The sequence below is a fragment of the Carassius auratus genome, chromosome 9, assembly GCF_003368295.1.
Source record: "Carassius auratus strain Wakin chromosome 9, ASM336829v1, whole genome shotgun sequence".
Lineage (NCBI taxonomy): Eukaryota > Metazoa > Chordata > Actinopteri > Cypriniformes > Cyprinidae > Carassius > Carassius auratus.
The window spans coordinates 21,521,663-21,541,074 of record NC_039251.1 but is presented as its reverse complement, the minus strand read 5'-3'; the positions used below and the strand labels follow the sequence as shown (position 1 = coordinate 21,541,074).

The 19,412-nt window shown below is 37.1% G+C and overlaps 1 protein-coding gene across 3 annotated transcripts in view; it reads left to right on the top strand.

Annotated features, from left to right (window-relative positions):
• Window positions 1–18,909, top strand: part of LOC113108715 (activin receptor type-2A) — a 45,038-nt gene extending 26,129 nt beyond the window's left edge. For 2 of the 3 annotated variants that reach the window (XM_026272002.1, XM_026272001.1), the window contains exons 5-11: window positions 11,468–11,611; window positions 12,257–12,400; window positions 13,064–13,209; window positions 14,293–14,407; window positions 15,528–15,666; window positions 16,777–16,907; window positions 17,003–18,909. In XM_026272002.1, the coding sequence (XP_026127787.1) occupies window positions 11,468–11,611; window positions 12,257–12,400; window positions 13,064–13,209; window positions 14,293–14,407; window positions 15,528–15,666; window positions 16,777–16,907; window positions 17,003–17,197 (1,014 nt within the window). In that variant the 3' untranslated portion in view covers window positions 17,198–18,909. The remainder of the gene's footprint in view (window positions 1–11,467; window positions 11,612–12,256; window positions 12,401–13,063; window positions 13,210–14,292; window positions 14,408–15,527; window positions 15,667–16,776; window positions 16,908–17,002) is intronic. The other variant, XR_003292806.1, reaches the window with a different exon arrangement.
• The last annotated feature ends 503 nt before the right edge of the window (window positions 18,910–19,412 follow it).

Sequence of the window (19,412 nt, the reverse complement as noted above, 5' to 3'; positions counted from 1 at the left end):
CTTACAAACAAAAACGGGGTGAGCACACTTACATTCTCTTTTTAAATGATTTAAACATCGACACCATCATGTCAATTCATTAATATGCGTGAGGGAGGGAGAGCAAGACAGTGTTTGTGTTGTTTGAAGACATTTAGCGTGCGGCCGGGGCTCTCTCTCTCGCGTGAACACGCGTGCTCTTTCTCTCATGCCGGTGACAGGTGCAATATTGGAAAATCAATAATTATTAATTTATTTTTTAAATTACATTTATATCTGAATATATGTCAACCTATAGACTTTCAAACATCTAAGTGTCATGAATTAATATGAATCTGTCTACAAAATGACATATAAACATATTTTCCCATTGTATTTTGCCTGAAAACACTTCCAGCACGCTTGCGTGTCACATGAAAAATAGGAGTCGGTTCTATTTCTAGCATGCACGCGTTTTCCACTCGGCCCGAGCCGCGCGTCACACGCAGGCAGTCTACAAGCTCTAACCTGTTAACATGGGAGCCGAATTAAAAACAGACACGCAGCTGAGACGCTTGCGCCACGCATCTAGTGTGTCGCTGGCCGCACACTCGCGCTCTCTCTCTCTCGCGTGCGCGCGCTCTCTGGCCCATACAGTTAATGAATAACGGATCAACTATGACAGCCTACATCGCACATCCTGCGATGTGACTATAGTGGATTCGTACATTGCGATATCGATGCTTAAATGACACATCGTGCAGCCCTACTAAACATGCAGCTGACTGTCATTAAAGGGACAGTTCACCCAAAAATTACATTTCTGTTCTTATTCACTCACTCACATGCTGTCCCAAACCTGTATTAATTTATTTCTTGTGCTGAACATAAATATTATGTTGAAGAATGTGGGCAGTGTTGAAAAAGTTACTCAAAAAAGTAATCCTCTACAATTTACTAAATACTACTTTAAATTTGTAATTTGAATACATTGCTGATTACTGCATTTAAAAACTAATCAGATTACTAATTATTTTACTTTCAAGTTTAACGTTCAAGATATCAAACCTAGAAAATACACGACAGATAGAAACTCTTTTTTTCATTAATTTAATAATGTTTATAATTATAGCCTACACTCCTAATATCTACAAAACTTTTTTGTTTTTGTAAAACAAATAGGGTGCACTTTCTGCATTCAGTCTCTGTGAATATCTTTCTGAAACGAGTTACTAAAATGAATGAAAATGACCTGAGAAATACAGTATATCTAAAGAAAGCTTGGTGTCAACAAATATTCTTTGATAAAATAATCCATATGAAACCGAAGGCGAGGTACAGTCTTTCCCGTCTGAGCTCACCTATAACGCTATAAGATAATAATCTGCTCGAACCCAGGCTTGAGATGCGTGAACATGTAAATGTCAACACCACCTTCATATACAAAGAAAGATTCAAGTTCGTCTCATCTACTTTTCGTTTTTGGAAGAAGACATTCTTTGAGGAATAAGCCTTGAATTGTGATGCCGACGCAGCTTAATGCAGCAGACGATCTTCATTTTAATGAGTCATTTATTTTCACTTACCGTATTTTCCGGATTATAAGTCACACTTTTTTTCATAGTTTGGCAGGTCCTGCGACTTATAGTCAGGTGCGACTTATTTATCAAAATTAACTTGACATGAACTGAGAGAAATGAACCAAGAGAAAACATTACCGTCTACAGCCGCGAGAGGGCGCTCTCTACTGCTCAGTGCTCCTGTAGCCTACTGAAAATATAGAGCGCCCTCTCGCGGCTGTAGACGGTAATGTTTTATCTTGGTTCTTGGTTCTAAATAAATGCGACTTAGAGTCCAGTGCGACTTATGTTTTTTTCCTTGTCATGAGGTATTTTTGGACTGATGCAACTTATACTCAGGTGTGACTTATGGTCCGAAAAATACGGTATATTAGAGTTACTGTGACATAAATTTGTAAACATTCACTTGTTGAAATTTTCCCAAACTATTATGCCAGACTAAAATATTTTGAGTGCAACATTTTGAAATATCATTCATATGAATTGAAATATGACCGTTCGTTGCATCTAAATGTTGTAGGACTCTTCTGCAGTTTAGCTCAAATTCTCCAGTGATTTATTAAAGGGCATATTGATTCACAAAACATGATTTTTTTCTTCATAATGTTCAACACTGAATTTGTAACTTAAGTAACGTAATTTTAATGGCATAAGTAACTGTAATCAAATTACATAAATTTAAAATGTAATGCATTACTTTACTGTGTTACCAGGAAAATTAATTAAATTACAGTAACACGTTATATCCAACCCAAAATCTTCAGCCTAAATATCTGCCATTCTTTTCTAAATATATTTTGTTACCTTGTAAGGCTTTGTTTTTAAAATAGGGAAATTAGTTTGGCTGTACTGCTCAGACCAAATAGTAAAATCCAGATGACAAAGAATTGAGATAAAATCTTGAAATTCCAAAAAAAAAAAATAACAAATGTGATATGATATTTTTGCCATATCTACTTCCCCTACCTCAGTGTCAGGTGAGCATTTGGAATTCCCCGATTGAGTTTCAGCGTTATGTAGACCAGATCTGACAGATGAACCACCCCCAAAGTGCTGCTGATATCGAGTATCATGATCAGCCCAAACTTGTTTTTGATATGTAGGGAACTTTATTAGCTCTTAATACAGTTGTCATAAGGCCTCAGGGACTTATACAACACTATGTAGTAGTTAATCCTATTCTACATTAATATGAAACTGCATTGGAGCAAGAGAACATTTTATTTTGTTATTATTTATTTTTATTATTGTTATTATTGTTTTGAAAGGAATTAATACTTTCACTTAGCAGGGACACAATAAACTGGTCAAAAGTGACATTTTGTTCTGTTTTGAACTTGCTCTTCATCAAAGTATCTTGAAAAATGAAAGAAAAGGGGGGGAAATGCATTAGAATGGTTTCTGAAGGATCGTGTAAGTCTGGAGACTAGAGTAAATGCTGCTGAAAATTTAGCTTTGCCATCACATTATAAAAAAAATACATTATACCATAAATTTAAATATAAAACAGTAATTTTAAATTGTAATAATATTTCACTTTATTACTGTTTTTGCTTTATTTTTTAACAAATAAATGCAGTCTTAGCGACCAAAATAATTCTAATGGCCCCAATCCTTTAAATGGTAGTTTATATGCTAATGTACTTTGTTTGGATTTATAATTTCCTCTAGAATTTTGGCTCTAGCTGTTCCTCTACTGTGTCACAAACATTGCACGATTGCCAGAAATGATTTTGTAACATGTTGACAGGAAATGTGGCATTTCACAAGGTGCCACAAAGAAATCTGCTTGTTTTGAAATCCTTAGAAATGTAATTTCTTTCGGCTAAGACATTCGAGTGCAGAAAAAGGCTTCAGTTGTTTCTTCTTCAGTGATTACACGATTACTGTCCAAAAGCTTGCTCACTTTCAGAGGAGCAATTATTACAGGGTGGTTGATACATTTGTGATATAATCTTTCTTTCTAGTGTTCAGTGCTAAGCTAGAGGAGCTAAACAACTTATTTGTACGACTCAAGCTAAATATAAGTAACGTGAGAGCTGTCTTGACTTTGTATTTGTTACGGTTTGCTCTTTTTATTTGGTTAAAGCCTCGCCTCCGCTCTTGTCTTCCTGTAACTTCAGCAGTTTGTTCTTTTAGTCACTGATATGATCTTTATAAACATTTACACTGCAAGCCGGAAATACATGAAACATCTCATTTAGATCGGCCAATCTTTAACTGTGCTTGGTGGCCCGATGGTGGTTGCTGTGTGCATTTGCATTGGGCACTTTATCAACAAAGATGAGAATAATTTTATGATGTCCTTAGCAGCTGTCAGCAACATTATTTTTTATAGCTCTGATTGAAATGTTTCCCCATCAATTCTCAGGCCGTTTTAAAGCATGTAGTTAAAAATAATGTCATCTTTTGAAACATTTGGCCCCCAGCCTCCACTTATATAGAGTCTCATATCATTTAGAAAGCAGAGAGTGGCTTCTTGATTATTTAACGGTTTTCTACGAGGACCCAAGACCTAACATGCCCCTCAGGAGAGAGAGCACAGTGTGCTTTAACTGCATTAATGCTTGGCTTCACTGTGAGGATGGGAATTTTTTGTTTCTGGAAGAAAAGGGTTTTCAGGCTGCAGCACGCATGCAGAATTTCCTTATATCTATATGTATGTATGTGTATATGTGTCTGTCTGTGTGTGTGCGTGTTTATACATACACACACACTATTATATTATATTATATTATATTATATTATATTATATTATATTATATTATATTATATTATATTATATATTATATTATATTATATTATATTATATTAGCTCTTATGCATGTGCCTAAAGTCATTCCACATCTAGCTTTATTTAAATCACTGTTTTTATTTTTACTCACTTTTTTATTCTTTGTGTTTCTGTTTATTGCATTAGACAGGAAATGTTTTGGTATATAGGGAGGGAAGATGTGCAAACTGCTGCGCCACAGCTCTGAAAACACTATTTTCTTATTGTTATTTTGTTCCTGTTCCTGTGCTGGTTGTCTAACATGAGTACAATATTACATTGTATCTATGAATAGGAATGCAGATCGTTTTTACTTACTGAATGGTAACAATTTATGCCGATTTTCTTTCAACTTTTGCTTTGAACGCTGTACTTTGAATTGTTATGTTTTCTTTTTAAATATTCTGAATTAATCCTAGTTGACAATTTTATTTGGTGAAGTCTCAGAAACTTGTACAAGTCTGGCAGTTGCTGTAACATACAGATTTGGCCTCAGGTATAAATGGCAACCGTTGAGTGGTGTCCTTGGGGCTGAATGTTCATTCTTTCCAGTTAAATTCACTTACACAATGTTAAAATCACAGACAAGCTAAAAAAAAAAAAAAAACATAAAAAAAAAACATAAGGCAAGATGTTTAATCGGAAAAAAAAGTATTTCACCTTGAGAAAAAAAAGAATAAAGTATATATAAAAAAACAAAGTAGTGTTCCTATCTTTTGAGTAGACATAAATGTTAAATCTTTTGGACAGACGTAATTGGGTTAACCTGTAAAATAGTATTGTGTTGGTCAGCAAGTGAAAGTTCCTACAGAAATAGTTAAACACATTTATTTCCTCTTTAAGAGATCGTTAAATTCCCCATCACATCTTTCCATCTCATATACGTTAAACTAAAACTAACACTTGATTTCCTCTTTCCTTCCTCAACTAGCACGCCTTTCATATAATGATAGAGGTAAGAGAAGCCTGACTCGTTCATCTATTTTATTTGTATTAATTTTTTTTTTTTTCAAGATTATGTTGGAACCTCATTTTAAACCTTTTTTTTCATTGCTATCAAAAGCTCCCCTTTGTTTTTGTTAGCACATTTTCCTATAATATCCCACTGATTTTATTTTGCGTTTATCCCTGCACATTGCCTCATCAATCTGTGATGTTCTGACTTCCAGTGCACGGATAACAAAAACAAAATCCTCTCTGATTCAGGGGATTTAGGCATAGATCCCTTAATTTAGATGCATGGAAAAATGGCAGTACTAAGGTTAAAAATGCACGTCTCCAAGCATGCAGCAAATGTATGCAATGATGAATGTTATGAATGTGGGAATGGGGAACAGCTTAAAGTGCTTTTATTGTACTTGACCTATAAAAAATTTGCCATAATATTGAAAGATTTATGGCAAAGTGTCATATTGCATCAGTGTCACCCCTTGGACATTCTACATTTCAGCACACACAAAATAGATATGACAAATTAGTGGTTTGATACCTTTGAAAGATGTGAGACTCTGCAGCACTCACTTGAAGTTTTGGCCAGAGAGACAAAGCTCTTAAAAACTGGAATGAACTAATATTATTCCCTGATGAGTCCTGAGCAGTATTTACATTTGCTTGAATGTGCTTCTTGACAGATGTTCGTCAACGAGCTAAATAAATCTACAACAGCAAAATATAAAAATTCCTTGCTAAAGAGGTCATATGAAGCGATTTAAAAATGTCCTTTCTCTCTGGAGTGTTACAAGCTCTTGGTGCATAATGAAGATCTGTAAAGTTGCGAAAACTAAAGTCTCAAATGCAAAGAGATATAATGGTTAAGACTTGTCCACACCCCCCTAAAACGGCTCGTTCTAACACGCCCCCACATGTCTACGTCACTATGTGGGAAGATTTGCATAACGCTGCCCAAATGTTTCACGCAAAGTAAGAAGGCGTAACTTTTATTCTCTCTGTTCCCACCACTGCCATGTTATGGAGACGCTGTGTGTTTTCATTTGTGAAAGCGAAACTACTAGCCTTCCAAAAGAGGACACGACTAGAAATTAGTGGTTAAGTTGTATTTCAACACTGTTCCAGAACAGTCCAACTCAAATATTCAGATGTGTGCTATGCATTTTATGGAGGATGAGGACTGTTTCTTGAACCAGTAGCCTGCAATGCGTCTGTTGCGTACAGGCTGCAAAAATAGAACACTCTATTAATAGACTTCATATTATCACATAAATGACATTGTGCAAGTCCAGAACAGAGAGTTGCAATAACGCAAAAAAACTTCCGGTTGCTGATCGCTTAAAGGCCAAAGTATTTTTCGGCTGCCCGCGCACCTTCGGCATTGTTATTTTCAACATGAAGAGGGCTTGCGGACATCCGCGCACCCCATGGTACTCTGCATGTATTGAGCTCATCTGTCCTTGCTCATCTACAGTTGAGTATACTTTTGAAAGCTGTGCAGACACAGTTGTGCGTGAGATGGAAAGGAATGCTGAATGTGAAGTGTAACCGGGCCTTGAGTTGGGGGCAGCTCCTTAAGTTCGGCCGTCCTACACACACGTGACTCACTGCTCGCTCGCACCTACAGGAGAAGGAGGGGTCAAGTGTTACTCTACACTGCACTCAGCCTGAGGGATTCCTGCTCTTTCAGTCTTAGAGGAGACATGGAAAACAGCGCATACTGCAGGAACGGTATAATGAAAAATATACTTTTAATATCGCGGTATACCTTGAAACCGGTAATTGGCCCATGCCTAGTGCATTATTTGGATAATAATGTTTTTTTTAACCTTAACGGTATAAACACATTACATTACAACAAATACACCAAATAATTGAATTTTTAGCAGCATCATATGACCCCTTTTAGGGTCATGTTATGTAAAACTGGATTTTTCCCTCCCAGCAAGTAATGGAGTGGTATAGTGATTATACAGTGGGTTTTTTTGTGTGTGTGTTTTTTTTTTTTTCAGAAATAATTTTCCAGTCCACACAAATGGTTAAAGCAGCCTGTTTTCTTGGGGCTAGAAAAAAACTGAAAATGGTCAGGAAAAACTGAATTGAGACCAGGACATTTAACTTTTAGACCAGGAAACCTTCACTAACATTATGTGTGGATCTCAGGGGGAAATAAAATGCTGCAGGAGTGTAAGATATTGCCATTTTAAAACCTTTTTAAATCGCTTTGTGTTCCCTGAGGGTGTTTGAGCAGTAATGTTGGGCAGCCAAGACCAAGTAAAGGAAATCAACTGGTCATTCAGTGTTTCTGGAGCCAAAGATTGTTGCCTGATTCCTCTTGAGATTTAGTCCATCCTAAAGGTTTAATACAAAACATCACATTGATGCTTTTATCCACCTGTGTGCCAGTACTGATAAGAAACACTCTGGAACTAAGAAGTCCATTTAGCTCTGCAAGGATTTAGCTCTGTATTACATTGTATATATGCTGCCTATGCTTCCATTTGTTACAGCAAACTGTTGTGTATTGCTTTGGTCTAAATGTGCTTTCCAAATGAATTACTGTATGTAAATAATTCACAAGAGATCAAAAGCCCCCAACATTTAAAATCCCCAAATTTTCAAGCTATTCCAGATGCAGTCTATGCATTCTTCTTTAAAATATAGTCTTAGTAAACAGTCATGGACCTTAGGGTGGCTTTCTGTTAGGTGAGATAAATCTTGTTTTTTTTTCTATACGTATTTAGAATAGAGTTAATAGCAGTTCTAATTATTATTATTATTATTATTATTATTATTATTATTTTAAAGTTAATTCAATGAATCAAAAACTATTCACACATCTGCTCTACGTCAGCATAGCGCCATATTTAGAATATCTGCTGGACGCATATAGCATACATTATTCAGACAGCAAATAGGATACGCTGTTTTCGTTCAAATCAAAGACTAGAAAATGTATCCTTGTATGCTGACATAGAGGAGACCAATTGTTGAATAAAGTCATTGTATTTATCTACGTGTACAAAATGTATTCTCCTCGCTTCATAACGTTGCAGTTGAACCATTGATGGCAGATGGACTATTCTGCTGATGTCTTCCATACTTTTCTGGACTTTGTAATTTACTTGGCAGTCAATGGGACAGTCACGAGCCTCCCGGTTTACATCCAAAATATCTTAAATTGTGTTCCGAAGACAAACAAAGCTTTTACGTGTTTGGAAGGACATAGGGTAAGTGATTAATGACCATATTTTCATTTTGGGGTCGAGTAACCCTTTAAATTTTACCTTTTTCAAACCAGTTATCCAGAGTATAGGCTGAAAAATGAGAATTAAGGACATCAGTAGTATGAATAAATACTTGTATGAATGGAAAGTCATATTGAAATAAATAGTCTCCACTGGCCACTGTTCTCTTTATTTTCAGGCACTGAATAAACCAAACAACTCCAGGAGCCTGCACTCTGACATACTATATTTGCCACAGGCGTCTGGGTAGACGGATAGCCCTCTTAAATGACCTGTGTTGTTTTTCTTTTTCTCTATTTTAGCAAAGGAATGCTTTAAAAATGTCAGTCTGTGCCTCCATCCACGGCCGCTGCCCCAGGGGCAAACACTTCCCGTTAGACCTATTGTCTTCATGTTTATGACTGGTGTCTGCTTAGTGACTGACGTTTAGGCAAATGGAAAAGTAAACATGACCCTGACCCGTGTGGGTGTAGGTGTGTGAAGTCAGGGTCAGGGTGAAGTTTTTTTTATTTTTTACTTTTTATTTTTATGTCCCCCTCAGGAGCTCAGTCCCCCCTGTACCTTCATTCTTCCTCATTTCGCATCAGCTCTTTCGGTTTGTGTAACAGCAAAGCATTGCCATCTCCGAAGTAGACACTTTCTCGCCTGCGCCCTCACTGTTTCATGTTTTTCTTCTCCGTGTGATGGATGTTGTGTTCTTTAACCTTGTCTCCTCCCACCCACTGTCATGCGATGTACTTTTCTCCAGTATTCGTTTCCTTGAGGACTTGGAAAAAGTTAGTTAACAACCCAGATCCATATGCTAAGGAGTCTCAGTTCAGAGACAATCCCCCCCCCCCGCCCCCCATGTTCGGTTGGTGGAAATGTAGGCCACATATAAAAACATGCCTGTTCTGCATTTGTCCTACTTTTGCCTGAACTCCAAACCACAATCCAGCAGGTGCTCTGTGGACAGTCCTTCTTCATCCTACCTACTTATTGGGCATTTGTTTCAGAAGGAGGCCAAACGAAGCTCTTTTTCTCTATTCGAGCACTTATGACTAACAAAGGGAAGTAGGTTGTTACAGAGTTTAAAGGGGGAATTTCACAAGACACCTGTGAAGAATGTATTCGGGTAATTTGTCTTCCAGCTATATTTAGCTTCTTTTTACTTCTATTTGATTAAATAAAAAAAATGTGAAATTTGCGGATCCTCTGTTGTGGATTCACTTTTTGCGTTGAGTATTAGGAAAGTTGTATGCCAAGTACAGCAAGCATACCGGCAGTGGTTGGGTCTGTGCCTACAGATGCCATCTATATCACTTTCTTGCACTGATTCACTTGAATAATTAGGATTAGCTTATTTGATAAGCGGGAAACAGTCTGTTGTGTTTTGCTGACAAAGGGCAATTGGTCCGAAAAGGTCATGTTGGGTGTAAGACTAGGTTTGAGCACACTCTCATGCATTTAGATGAACTACTAAATGGTCTCTGCTTACATGAGGCATGTTCAGAAAGGTTCAAGCCTTCAAGGTGTAATGGCATGCCAGTGTCTTTCACAGCACCCACAAACTAGGTCAGCTGCTTATCAAATCTGTGGTCCATTTACAGAAGCTATGGATTATGTTTAACAAGCTCTGAACTGCAACTCCCATAAGCCCCTTCTGTCCAAGCTTTATGGCACGACATGGTCCACCTTTACCCCATTTAACACATCACCCCAACCAGTATTAGAAGGATTTTTTTGTTTGTTTGTTTGTTTGTTTTCATGTAAGGTATGGTATCGGTCACAATAGTATTTGTAATATCCATATGAGAACCTCAGTGTTCTCACGAAGTGTTACAATCTTAATGCACTGAACAGGTCTTCTGCTGGGCTTGCATTCTTTTCACTTTCCTTCTCCTATAACAATACTAAAGTGCAAATTTTACATAAAAATAGTAAAAATGCTTTTTAAAGTGAAGACATTTATGAAGATTTCTATTTCAAATAAATAGTTTTCTATTCATTCAAGTATCCTGAATAAATGTATTACAGTTTTTACAAAAATATTAAGTGCCACAACTATTATGAACTTTGATAACAATAATATTTGTTTCTTGAGCACCAAATCAGCATATTGAATTGATTTCTGAAGGACCATGTGACACTGAAGACTGCTGAAAATATGGCTTTATCATCAAAGAAATAAAATATATATCTTTAAAAACATTAAAATAGAAAACTCTTATTTTGGATATTGTAATAATACTTTAAATATTAGGTTTTACTGTCATCTTAAAAAATTGCCCAGTCTTGGTGAGCAGAAGAGACTACTTCATAACATTTAAGAACACTAACCAACCCTAAACTTTGAAATGGTAGTGTCTATAACACAGGATTCCAAAATGAGAATTTCCTCAATGCTTGATTTTCATCCATTAAGTCATTTTGGATGTTTTAAGCCTTAATTGGTCGAACAAATTTTCTCAGGTTCATAGATCAGAGTTTATTTTGTAGCAGAAGACAAAATCTTTGCATGTGCTCGTGTACCCATTCCCCTTCGTTTGCATGTATTTGAATGCAAGTATATGAAATTGAATATAAAATATAGCATGAACCAACCCTTAACTCCTTTAAAGTGGGAATTACAACATACTGTATCAGTGGCACCAGCAATCAACGTAACGGAGAGGTTTTATTTAAAGAGTCACGGGTTGATCCAGGGTCTTCTTTCCAGACGGTGTCCTTCTGTAATGGCCACTTTGAATGGCCCTTCTTTGTGCACGCATCTTGTTGAAATAACCTTATGGTGGTTAGTGATGGCGCTGCATAGGTTGTTCAGAAATCAGCACAGCCAGCTTGTGATTCAGAGAGTCGCTGTGAAACAAGCTGGGAGACGATGGTCTCCATAGTGATGAAGTCTTCAGCAGTTATTACACCTACAGATGTTTCATTCAGCCAACCCAATGGCTCACACTTCCTTATTTATTGTCTTGCAGGACCCTGGACCTCTGCCGCCATCTCCCACCCTGGTCCAGAAACCTCTGCAGTTGTTGGAAATCAAAGCTAGGGGGCGCTTTGGCTGTGTGTGGAAGGCTCAGCTGCTCAATGACTATGTGGCAGTGAAGATTTTCCCCATTCAGGTACCACACGGACCCAAGGCCAGAGAATCAGCTCCTAAAGCTGATGAGATAATCTAACCTGCTTAAACAATTACACAGCCAAACGTGGAGCTGAGCCATGCGTCGGCCGGTGAAGTGCATATACGTGCACTGCATGTATGACATTAGCAAAACTATTCTACAATACTCTCAAATCAGTTTGTGCTAATCTATGATACTTGACCGCAAAGATGATGCAATCTTATCAAACACAATGTGAAAAGGAAACTATACATCTTCTATATCCAAACTTATCCTGTAAAATCTTTGTTTAATATTTATATAGTTAATTATACATTAATTATATAATTAATTTATCAAATAAATATTTTAGCTTTTTTTAAATTAAAATCAAAATCAAAAGCTGTCTCGCTCCACAGCTTAGAGTTTGGTGTGAGGGAAATCATTAGTCTCATCCATCAATCAATCTTGTTATAATTTGGTCTGGTAAATTACTGCTTACTTACATAATCGGAGTTGTCAGCTAAAGCTCTGTAACTTGTATCAGTTGTTTTAATGGTCAGTTAGCAGCCCTACTGCTGTCAACTTACTGGTGGATCAGTGTTTTTTAAGGGACTGCCCATCATGCCGGTGTGCTGTAATAACTGTACTTTCTGTCTTTCTCAGGACAAGCTGTCATGGCAGAATGAGTATGACATTTACAATCTCCCTGGCATGAGGCATGAAAACATTCTGCAGTTCATCGGGGCAGAGAAGAGAGGAAGTAACCTGGACATTGAGCTGTGGCTCATCACAGCTTACCATGAAAAGGTGTGGAGATGTATGAGAGCTGGACAGTATTGGTGGAACCATTCTAGATCCTTTTAGTTTCTCAAATTTTACTAATTAATTTCTGCTATCACAATCAGCAGGGATTATGTGCTATATTATTTTTCAAATGTTGCTAATAAACTTTAAAAACTCTTTTTAATTATTTATTTAAATGAATTTTGAACATCATACTGGAGACTTTAACTGTGCATTATAAAACTATTGATTCCAGCTGCTGAACACTGAGAAATAAACATGAATAAGAAACAGTGATAAAAAATGAGGATGAGAATTGGCTGCTTTTTGAATGCTACTGATGTAGTAAAATGCGTCTATCCATAAATGTAAAAAAAAAAAAAAAAAATATATATATATATATATATATATATATATATATATATATATATATATATATATATATATATTGTATTTGTAATGTTAATGCCTGGTAGGATGCAATTATGTGAAAAAAAATAATTTTCATCAAAAGATTATTCCAGATTTTAGAGTAAATATGTGACAAGGTAGCACCCAAAGTATCAACAGTCTAAGTGTGATTGCAGAGTTTATACTTTCCTTTCCTTTTACTGTGAATTGAAAAGGTTTGTTTTTTGCACTGCAGGCTGATATACAGCCATGATTGATCCGCATGTCTGTGTGCAGGGCTCCCTGACAGACTACCTAAAGGCAAACGTAGTGACGTGGAATGAGCTGTGTCACATTGCTCAAACCATGGCTAGGGGCCTGGCTTACTTGCACTCGGACTTTCCCGGACACAGAGACGGCCACAAACCAGCCATCGCACACAGGTTAGAAATGTGCAACTCTTTAACAATGATTATGGTCACTGGATATATCAAAGAGAAAACACTGTATGATTTTCTTGTGTGTGAACACCTTTTTATTGGGTGGATTTTTTAAATATATTTTTTGTCAATGCAGTGAAAGTCATTTTTGACTTTCATTGTATAGACAAAAACAGCTGAAACAATATTGAAAGGATCTTTGTGAGCATTTTTATTAATGTTTTAATTATAAATCAATTTATATCTTAATTAAATTAATTTATGATGAAAAATATTCGTTGAGCTTTTTTCCCATGACTAAGATGAGACGAAAATAAGGTCAATAAACAATAATTGACTATATCAACATGCGATTTTGTTGATAAAATAAGACGAGACTAAAATGTAATTTAAAAAAAAAAAAAAACTTGACCAAAAACCTCTTTTTATTTATGTCAAAAATGGAAGCAAAATGTTATTGCAGACTGCTATTAAACACGGTTGCCAGATATCAAGAGTTTAAAACCCAGAATCAGAGTTTCGCTGTTACAAGGATACATTTTCTGCTTTGCTTATTTTAAGCAATCTGGCTCCTCATTACAGAAGCGCCGCCACCGATGATCTGAAAACAGCAACAAACAAGCTGGAATTTAGCGACCTAAATGAAAGTGTCACTCAGCTACTCTGTGTTCTGTCATGAAATCTCCACTGTATGTATGTATGTACGGTTTGCGGTCGTGGTTGCTGAATAAATGCACTTACTCAACCACTTTTCTTTTAATAGAGAAATAGGCTATTGCAATTTGGAATTAGTGGAATTCACTGTTATAATGTTTTTCATTCGTTTTATCAGTTTTCATAAGAATTTCATAATGTTTTCATTAAAGATAGAGAGCGTGCATAAATCTTTGGTGTTAATATATATAATAAAAAGCCTATAATTCAGCCAGTAGAGTAGATGAGGTAAAAATAATCCATGTTAGGCCTGTGAGTTTACATTTTATTAATATGTGCTTACCGGTGAAAATTGACTAAACATTATAATTAAAATGTACAATTTTAATACAAACCTTTTATTTACTTAAAATTGTATCATATGTTGCACAGAGATATTAAGAGCAAGAACGTGCTGCTGAAGTCTAACCTGACGGCCTGTATTGCTGACTTTGGTCTGGCTTTGAGGTTTGAGGCAGGAAAGTCCGCTGGGGACACACATGGCCAGGTAAGTGTTGAAAGACGTGGGCTGATGATGTCATTGTTTCAGGAAATATACGGATTTGCTGTCCACACGAAAACACAAAGGCGCCATTTTCAGATTAATCCACTCTGGGTGGACGAAACGCCTATACGATACAAAATGTATGTGTACACAGCAAAACGCGTCTCCGTATGGACAGGGCCTGTGTTCTTGCAGTCTCTAGTAATGAGCTGATGAGTGGAATCAGGTGTTAGATAAGGGAAACATACAAAAGGTGCAGGGAAAGGGGGCCTCCAGGACAGGTTTGAGAACCACTGCTGATCATAAAGTGCCATCCTTTGTGCGAGAGTTGGCTTTGTGAAGTGTGTTTAAATATGAATATGATTCTATGAAGGTGTATCAGAGGCTGTATCTCAAAACCTAATGTGCTGCATACATAAAAGACACCAAAATGTCTAGTCGATACCATATCAGCTGTGGAAATCCTTTTTAAGTACCTCAACAAAAATGTATATGTTATTGAGCACAACAAGTATTTTGTGCAAAAAGGTAAATGGTAATATAAATGCCTACAAATTCAAACAAAACCATAGCATGGCATGTAGCCTTCAAGGGTTTTTTAATTAATCATATCTCAACATTTTTCTAAAACATAATTCAAGAAAACAGACGATAATAAAATCATGAACAAACAGAACAATTAAAACAGTAGAACAAGGATGCAAATTAAATGGAAGTTTTGCACGTTTTAGAAGTATTCAGGTAAACATTCAGTCATTTATTTAAATACAAAAGAATCAAATATAAAATGCAACATTTTGTTTTGTTATTAGGCTATAAATCATTATTTAAACCATGAATGATTTGACTGCAGTGCTGGCAGAAAGATTGTAGAACAGCTTGTAGCAATACTTTTTTTATTGTATACACTTGATACCGAAGTGCTTGTTAGTTCCCCACTACATATACAGCATTTTATTACTGTCATATTCAAGTGTTAGTGTGTATCTAGATAATTGAAACATACTTTATTGTAATAGTTTTCTGGCAGTTGGCCCTTGCCCATAATTCACTACTCATCAAGAAATACTATTTGCACGTACATGTTATGCTAACCAGACGGGGGTCTCTCTGTGTGCTCCAGGTGGGAACCAGACGTTACATGGCCCCGGAGGTGTTGGAAGGGGCCATCAACTTCCAGCGCGATTCTTTCCTCAGGATAGACATGTATGCGGTGGGACTGGTGCTGTGGGAGCTGGCGGCCCGTTGCACTGCGTCTGATGGTACGTATACATGAGCTGCTGTTCCTTTTAGACCATCTTGACATCAAACTGTGCAGTTACATCAGTTGTTTTATAGTACACATTTGATTGACTCTTGAGTTTAATCTGGTCTGGCAGCACTCCCTGATAGCCCAAACACATTTCCGGTATGTTTTCGTGTCACTTGAGCTCCTGAATAAGCCTGTCACTGTAAGTGCAGTAAGTACACTATTATCGATTATTGGTGTCTGGTCTAATGGAACAATATTGATCAGGTGTGGACAGTGAAGCAGACCTCAGGGACTATTGTGACAGGGTCATCATGTGTGACAACCTCATTGAGTGCAGTGCATGATGGGATTAAATGGATGACAGAGTGTGATGGCAGATCAGGTGGTTAAACGGCATTCTGTCTAGCTACTTTTTCTCATAAGTGTCTTCTCCCTCATTTGTATGGCGTTTCTGATGATAACGCAGAAGAACGTTATTTTTAATGTTGAAAAATTGTATCCCATCTTGGGTTCATTTCTCTCAGTTTTATCAGCAATTATTCAGTTCATTTTTGATGCGCATGGCAAAATAGGTATTTGTTTATTATACAAAACTCGCTTTTAAAAGCTTTAATGTCAAGAACCACTAAAGGTACACACAAAAATGAAGATGATCCTAATTTCCTCACCCTTAGTTTGTCCAAAGCCAAAGATACTTTGAAAAAATGGTTTGGTTCCCAACTTTCTTCAAAATATCTTCTTTAGTGTTCTATAGTGGAAATAATGTCACAGGTTTGATACAACGTGACTGAGTAAATGATGGCACAATTTTACTTGAACAATTTTTATTTGAAATTATTTTATACTGGTCAAAATAATTTAAAACTAGGGCTGATCATCAAATGTAGGTAAATCATCAAAATCATCAAGGTAAATGTTAAAAATGATAACATAACCACATTTACCTAATGTCTAAAGTTAACATAAATTTAGACATTCTTAAAAAAAAAAAAATTCTTGCCAATTTTCTTTGTAGCCCTTTTACCTGTGGAGTCTCTGGACCTTAGTTGAAAGCATCTGTTAACACTCAATGGTAGAACTTCCTGTGTCCTGAGCACATGTTGGTTTATTGTTTCTTAAGGTCCAGTGGACGAGTACATGCTTCCGTTTGAGGAGGAGGTGGGCCAACACCCCACTCTAGAGGACATGCAGGAGGTGGTGGTCCACAAAAAGCTCCGGCCCACTCTCAGGGAGTGCTGGCAGAAACATCCGGTACGTAATCGTCATTAAACCCTACCGCTACTCTGAAGCTTTTAATCAAGTGAATATATTATCCTTGATATAAAACACGTTCATTTGTCTCTCAGGGTCTGGCCATGCTGTGCGAGACTATAGAGGAGTGTTGGGACCATGAGGCCGAGGCGCGACTCTCCGCGGGATGCGTTGAGGAACGCGTGATCCAAATGCAGCGGCAGACCAGCGTCTCCGCCCCGGAGGAAATAGTCACCGTTGTAACAATGGTGACCAACGTTGACTATCCCCCTAAGGAGTCCAGCCTATGACTAGAGGATATCAGCATGTGAATTGCAGGCTGACCGAACAGAAAAGACGCGTCGGGGATGGTAGTGGACTGCTGTTCGGACGGCTGGCATCAGACGTGCTGGATAATCGTCCTGTACCTACGGCTGGAGCAAATGCAGACAATGGTTTAATACAGGTTTACCTGGAGCCAGCTACGTTATTGTATGTGTTGTGTATATATAAACTCGTACCACGAGGCGCTCTGGTAAGGACGGATGGATTAGAAGTCCGACATCAAAAACGAACCTCTTTGTTGTCGCTTCTCTGCTCGGAGAATAAACTTTTCCATTCATGGAGTAAACGAGACTCCTCCTCCTCCGCGCGGCGCTCGTGTCATTTCAGTATAAAAAAGGGCAACGTCCGTAAAAAAAAAGACGCATTTAATGTGTTCGTATGAATGACCATTGTAATGCCAATAAGAAACAGCTTTTTGAATGTGTAGTGTGACGCTGCTGTACAGATATCAACAGAAAGGGTGACGATACAACCCAAATCAACACGCGTTTCCTCTGAGAGCTTTCAGAGTTTCTGTCAGATAACCACCAACCTCTCGACAAGGTATACCTCAGTTTCTCATCCTAATAATAAGTTTGTTTTGTAACACTATATAATATATATATAAAAAAAGAGGCTTTTCGATGACCTCCATTAGGCACGGAAGCTTTTTAAATACGGGGAAAACTTTTTTTATATGACAGATTATGCCAAGAAACGATGGCCATTCATAAACCAGTGTTCTGCCTTCTTTCTTTTAGTTGTTCTCTGTGTTGCCCTGCTGTTTAAAATGTGATTCTTTCATTTGTTTTGTTTTTTAGCATTGTGATCATTTGTTTGTTAAAACAAATGTTGACCTTTATCGAGACCTGTTGAGAAGAAAAAATCCCTGAAAATATGAATTTTGTGAACATAATGCAGAAGCACTTACCAATATAGGTTTGCGGTGTCCTCACAACATTGACTGACGTATTTGCATGCCTTGTTTTCTTTTCTTTTTCCTTTTTAATTTTCTTCGCTTTTCAAACCTTTATCATGTGGAGCTTGTGCATGAGATCCCATTAGCAGTCATGGAAACCCCTTCATTATTGGTTAATCTGAAGTCTTTCCTTTCTTCAGGGCGTCACTCTTTTTGTTTCATTTCCAATCTTGGTCTTCTATGGTCTTCTTGCTGTCCGCTTCTGTTGTGCTGCGCTTGAACCAGTCTACTCATGAAGCCCGACCGCACGAGTGACACATCAAACTGGTTTCAGATCAGCAGCCGGGCGACCTTCTACACACTTCTACAAGAACTGTCTCTCAGTATGTCTCAGGAAGCGTTTCCCTTTGCTTTGAGCCCTCTGGTGCCATTCTGGTGACCCTTGTTGTATTATGTATGCAAGGGCCCTTAATATAACACCCTGTTAGTGTGGTCATATTATGTGCAATAACATCCTAAGCAGGGACTGTTTCACAGCTCACAGGCCACTTCCAGTGTGGTAAAAATCCAAGCGCCTAGCAGTTTGCTTGGACCATAATGTACATCACAAACTAAAGTCGACGTCAGGCTATGCATATGTTATGATGCACGGTTGTCTGAGAGTATTAAGCTAATAATATGCTGTAATGGGGACCGAACACATGCAGTAACTCTTTCAAAAGAACAGCTTCTCTGCTGCTGTTCTTTGGTTTTGTTCACATCGCACTTGAATCCAATTTGTTTTTCAAATATTTTGCAAGAAATCTGCTTAATTTGTTCAGACAGTGTGGTCACCATCCATTCCAGAAAAAAAAATGCTTAAAATCCGAACAGATTATTCACACTGAAACTGATATTAATCTGACATCAAACCACGCATTTATTTGTATTTGTTTATTTGTGTGTGTGTGTGTGTGTGTGTGTGTGTGTGTGTGTATATATATATATATATATATATATATATATATATATATATATATATATATATATATATATATATATATATATATATATATTACCTTTTAAACTACAAACTACAAATCTGATTTGTATCGGATAATACTTTGGATTTCTGCTGCTTGTCTGAACAAGTACTGAAGTACGATTCTGTGGCTCATTTTGGTTCGTTTTGCTTTCAATTTTCTAGTTACATTGCTTCCCAAAAGAGTGAAAAAAAAAAGAATTGAGATTTGAACTGACAATACAATGCATTTCTAAAAATCTTCATGTGATCTATATCAGGT